General features: G+C 36.4%; 1 protein-coding gene across 1 annotated transcript; it reads left to right on the forward strand.

Moving 5' to 3' along the window:
- The first annotated feature begins 402 nt into the window (after positions 1-402).
- Positions 403-2,803, forward strand: LOC132624071 (uncharacterized). The gene is made up of 4 exons (XM_060338905.1): positions 403-1,007; positions 1,280-1,833; positions 1,971-2,501; positions 2,799-2,803. The coding sequence occupies exons 1-4, from the start codon at positions 403-405 to the stop codon at positions 2,801-2,803; spliced, it is 1,695 nt and encodes a 564-aa protein (XP_060194888.1).
- The last annotated feature ends 2,986 nt before the right edge of the window (positions 2,804-5,789 follow it).

Here is a 5,789-nt window from a genome sequence, read left to right on the forward strand (position 1 = left end):
GATTCAGTTTAAATCTACCCATTAATCACGCGTAATGAATGTTCTTCCATAACAGATTACGTATCTCTCTCCACTTCTATCACAATCAAAACTTTTTTAATTCAAAAAAATTCTGAAGATCTAAAAAAATCCAACTACAGAAGTATTTCTTTGAGCTCTGTTTTCTACATTCGAATTCTTCAAAATCAAGTCGAAATACACTCAATAAGATACGAACGAGTGTATATATGGAATTTTAGTGAAGATCAGATTTGTATTTCAGATTCTACAAAAGGTATGTTTCAAATTTTCAATGATTTGTGTGATTTTTTTTTTATTCAATTTTCTGTGATTGGAACGATGAATTTTTTTTCCCAATGCAGTCAATGTTCTTCTAGCTTTGTTGAATTATCAAAACGAAACATGTCAAGCATAACAACAGTGATCAGACACTCCGGTTTTTGGAATGAACAGAATTGCTTTGTTGATTACAAACTAGACGCAGTTGTCTTCAAAGATTATTGTTCATACGGTGATTTGGTTGAAACTATAGCAAATCAGTTAGGTGTTGATATTAGCAGGAAAACGATATCAATAAAATATGCTGTTGAAAGAGACAACATGCCAATTGAAATACGCAATAATATGGGAGTAAGGGTGTATGTTGAGCTTAAGAGAGAAAAGAGAGGATTTGAAGCATATCTGTTATGCGTTAGCATAACTGATAATGATCTTGAGAATTTTGTGTCTGGCGAATCTGCAGTTGGAGACGATATGTTTCAACTTGAATTTAATGATTATATGTATGCTATGGACGTAGTTGATTCAAATGATTTGGATGCGTCGGATTGTGCTAAGGCTGTTGTTTTATTTCAAAACAACGATGACTTGATAATTTCAAACAAGGAACATAAGGATGTTTTTGTTGATCAAATCTACAAAGATAAGGACACTCTGAAGAATGTTATGGCGAATTATGCAATTCGCAAAAGATTCAATTTCAGGACAGAGAGGTCGAATGCCGTAAGGTATGTTAGTCACCTAAAAATATGAAATACACTGAAATATACTATGAAATTTATTGAAATATACTAAGAAATGAATTGAAATACAGTGACGTAAACTGTTGTATTGCCATTACATTTCAGTTGGATTTAATTAAATATAGTGAAATACGAACTGTTTGAATTATTTAATTCCATTATCTAACCATTTCAGTATATATAGACAATGTATTTATGATGTTGTATGTGTTTGAAACTTCAATCTGACTGTTCTTTTCTTGTATTGGTTTATGTAGTTACACTCTGGTATGTTGTTCAACTGATTGTCGTTGGAAATTCAGAACTTCAAGTATTGCGAACTCTGAAATGTTCAGAGTGAGATCTTTTCATGACGAACATACGTGTCCATTGAAGGACAAAGTGTATTCCCAAAGGCAAGCAACAAGTTGGTTGATTGGTGCGTCAGTTGTTAAGCCAAAAATAGCAAATCACAAGAGGAAATATACACCTGGTGACATAGTAGACGACGTAAAAAATGAGTATGGCGTTGATGTTTCTTATATGACGTCCTGGAGGGCTAGAGAAAAGGCAATGAATGAATTAAGAGGGGAACCAACAGAATCATACAAGAAGTTACCGGGATATGTCTACATATTAGATAAAACATACCCTGGATCACATGTGAGAATGCACAAATCACAACAAAACGAGTTCTTGTATTTGTTTATAGCACTTAAAGCGTTCATAAAAGGCTTCGAGTGTTGTAGACCAATAGTTGTAGTAGATGGTTCCCACCTTAAAACTATATATAACGGTACTTTTGTATCGGCCAGCACGTTGGATGGTGCAGGTAGATGCCAAAATGTTTAAATACATTTTTTTCTGTTTTTGGTATATTTCGTTGTATTTCATTATATTTCTAATGTATTTCCAATATGCTTTATGTTATATTTCACTGTAATAATACACAAAAACATGTATGTGCAGGTAATATTCTACCATTGGCATATGGTGTGATAGATTCAGAGAACGATAAGTCTTGGACCTGGTTCTTTGAGCAGTTCAAACAAGCTTATGGGAATAGGGATAACATGTGTGTTGTATCAGACAGACATGAGAGCATCATTAAGGCGGTGAGTAGAGTGTATCCAACTGTGCCACATTTGGCGTGCATATGGCATTTATGGAAAAATGTGACCACGAAATACAAGTCGAATGGTGAAGTATTGAGTCCTGTATTCTATGCACTTGCAAAAGCATACACGCAGGCTGATTTTGATAAGCTGATGGAGAAGATTGAGAAGGTTGATTTTCGGGTAAAAGAGTACTTGGAGGATGCTGGAAGGGAAAAGTGGGCTCGACTGTATTCACCCGTTAACAGAGGATGGACAATGACGTCAAAGATAGCCGAATGTATTAATGGAAAATTGGTAGCAGCAAGAGAGTTGCCTGTTTTCGATTTTCTTGAAGAAGTGAGGAAGATGTTTGGGAGATGGAATTGCACTAATAGGAGGAACGGTACATACACATTCACAACACTTGGGAAAACATTCCAACAATTATTATCAATAAACGAATGTAAATCTCTACGTATGACGGTATGTTACTGTTTATTTTGTTGAAGTCTGCCTACATATATTTCAATATATTTCAGCATATTTTAGAAGGTACTTAAGTAATTCTGTTTGGATTGTATATTTCCATGTATTTCATATTAAGTAATTCTGTTTGGATTGTATATTTCCATGTATTTCATATTACTTATCGTTGTTAATATTCAATGTATTCTGGTCTGACACATTTCGTCTTGATTAGGTTGAACCATCAACTGAATATGTGTATACCGTAAATGATGAGGCAGGGCGATTCATAATTGATCTTAAAAAGAAAACATGCAGTTGTCGGATGTTCCAAATGGACGAGATACCATGTCCACATGCATGGACTGTATTGAAGAGTAAAAGTCGTATGCCTGATGAATATTGTTCAGACCTATTCAAACCAAAGACAGTGATTAAGACGTATGATGTGCCTGTGGATCCTCTGCCTGACGAGAGTGAGTGGAATATTCCGAAACACATAAGCGATGAAGTTGTTTTGCCACCAAGATACAAGAGACCCCCGGGAAGGCCAAAGAAAAAGCGAGATAAACCATTAATGGAGACGATGATTGGTAAACGTAGGAATTTCTCACACCCAGACCTTACTAGGGTGTGATGGGCACCCGACCCCATATTCGGAGCCGAGCGAACCCGCTGACTCTTATCACATACTTAGTCTCTTTAAACTCTTACATCAATAAGAAATGAAAAACATAGTAAAGCTTTCGAAATTTTTCTTTTCTTTGTACTCCACTCAACAAAATCTGTAATTATATGAAACTTATATTATAACACGAATGACACATCGGCTGGTGGAGCCGCTTACTGAACTGACAACCAATAACCACAACTCTGTCTGCAAAGTCTCTAACTTCGAACAAAACATCGTAGTACATATACGCTGACTCGGCTACACTCCAGGGCCAAATGGAGCTCGCCAACTTCGCTGGAACCTCTTCTATAATAGCTTGTGCTCACCTGGGTGTACCTGCGCGGCATGAAACGCAGCCCCCGAAGAAGAGGGGTCAGTACGAGTAATTTACTGAGTATGTAAGGCAAGAGTAATAACATAAGATCATGGTAAGGGACGTAAAGCATAACATAGAGTAAGAAAATAACCTATACCTCTGTTTGCCTCTTAAGGCGGATATCATGTAAGCTAATCCTTACTTTTTGAAACAACATATAAGCATTTATAAGTAACTGCCCGACCATATAGGTACGGTGTATTTTTGCCTGAGCATACCATGATATAAAAGAATAACCTGTACATCTGAGTGCCCCTTAAGGCGGATGCCATGCATGCTAACTTTCCTTTGAAAACATTTCTTTTCATATGTATAGAAAATAGAACATGTCATAGCGCCGACCCCCGTCGGCTCCCCCACATATATATAGAAAATAGAACATATCATATTGCCGAGGCGTCGGCTCCGATCCATTTAACCACATATATATAGAAAATATAACATTTCATATCATAGCGTCGAGTACATCGGCTCCCCCACATATATCCCACGACCGGAACGATATCATATCATACCAACTGATCAGGTGGCTACGCGTATATAACGCTCTGCCCTTTTTCCCATCTTCCCCATATACATATACATATATCATATACATATATCCCATAGGCAGCATGCATGAGAGCCCAAAGAAAATCGTGTATCTGTCGGAGTGACGTAAGGTCGGTAGCCTCCGATGACATTATAGAATAACTGTGGTCGCTTGTCTCACCTTGAAGGAACGATAATCATAAGGGGAGACTAACAACGAATAGCAACGTTACGACTCGATAGATATGTACATAATTCGACATATGAAGACTCAGAAACAAGTTTCGTGTTAATCGGAATTAGTATACAAAAGTTACGAGCTTTTGAAGTACAGAACATTCTACGATCATTTCAGAAGTCAATTTTGAAAAATCATCCTTATCATAGTCTTCATAAAATATTCTCATCCTTAATACCATCATCATCACTGTAAAACATATCTATCGTTATTGTCATAAAAATTTATAGTACCATAAACCTTTATTTTAGAAAAGTATGAACGTTTTGGAAACGTTGACGGGTTATCGGGAAAGTAATCATACTTTGAAATCATAAACATCTAACTTTTGAAAATAAGGAAAATATGGAGGCAAGTATGAAATCATAACGTCGGGATCATGCCTTGAAAGAAAAGGACAAGCCTAAACATACCTGCGCCGCGCCTTACTAGCTACGCTTATTCGTCCAACTTGTTAGTCTACATTCAAGAAGATCGACACTATCGTTAGATTTATCGACATATACTTGTCTTAACCTTTCAAGTACATTCACTTATGGTCTGCCGAAATTTTGGCAGCATCTCCCCTATAAATATACCACCCCGAGATTCTAACTCGGCCAATTTTAATCAACAACAATCCGGGAATTCAACCCGGCCAAACTATCTACAATACTAGCAATTATTCTAGCAACACTTCAATGTTCAATTCTACTCAATTCAATTCAATTCAATTCAATTCACGTACTTTTCAAAATGATTCAATCAACATGCTACGTCGTCCAACACTTTCCAATCTCAACAAGAAACTTAATTCCTTCTTTCAAATTCAATCACCACAACATAACTTACAACCTTCCAAACAAATGTCTCACTTCCAAGTTCATGAATTATATTTATATCCTACACATTATCACATATAAGAAACCATACCAATGTCACACTAACTTTTTCCATAATCCATAAACAATCACAACTTCACTTCTAGCCATTAAATTCTCATTTTACATCATGGAATCCACAACACAACAACAATCAAACCACTAAATAAATTCAATCCATTTTTCCACACACTCACACCCCATTCGGCCATACTACCCCCATACATGTTTCATGAATTTCATCCATTTTCACACTCCACAACATATACAATCATGCATAACATATGAAAATGAAGATTAAACCTTACCTTCTTCATTCATTCCTTCACTCGGCTAGGGATGAAATCGCACAAACGAGTGGTTTTCTTGCTCCAACAATTGTACCACGTGGAAGAGGACCCTTGAATTAGTAGGAATACATGAAGAGACTAATTTTTGGAACAAGATTTCAAGGGGACAAAATTACTCCCCCTTGGCCGAATTCTCTTTCTTTCTCCTCCTTTTTTTTTTTGTTCTTTCTTTCTCTTGAATAAAATGATGACTTCTCC

This window comes from Lycium barbarum, chromosome 12 (genome assembly GCF_019175385.1).
Source record: "Lycium barbarum isolate Lr01 chromosome 12, ASM1917538v2, whole genome shotgun sequence".
NCBI lineage: Eukaryota > Viridiplantae > Streptophyta > Magnoliopsida > Solanales > Solanaceae > Lycium > Lycium barbarum.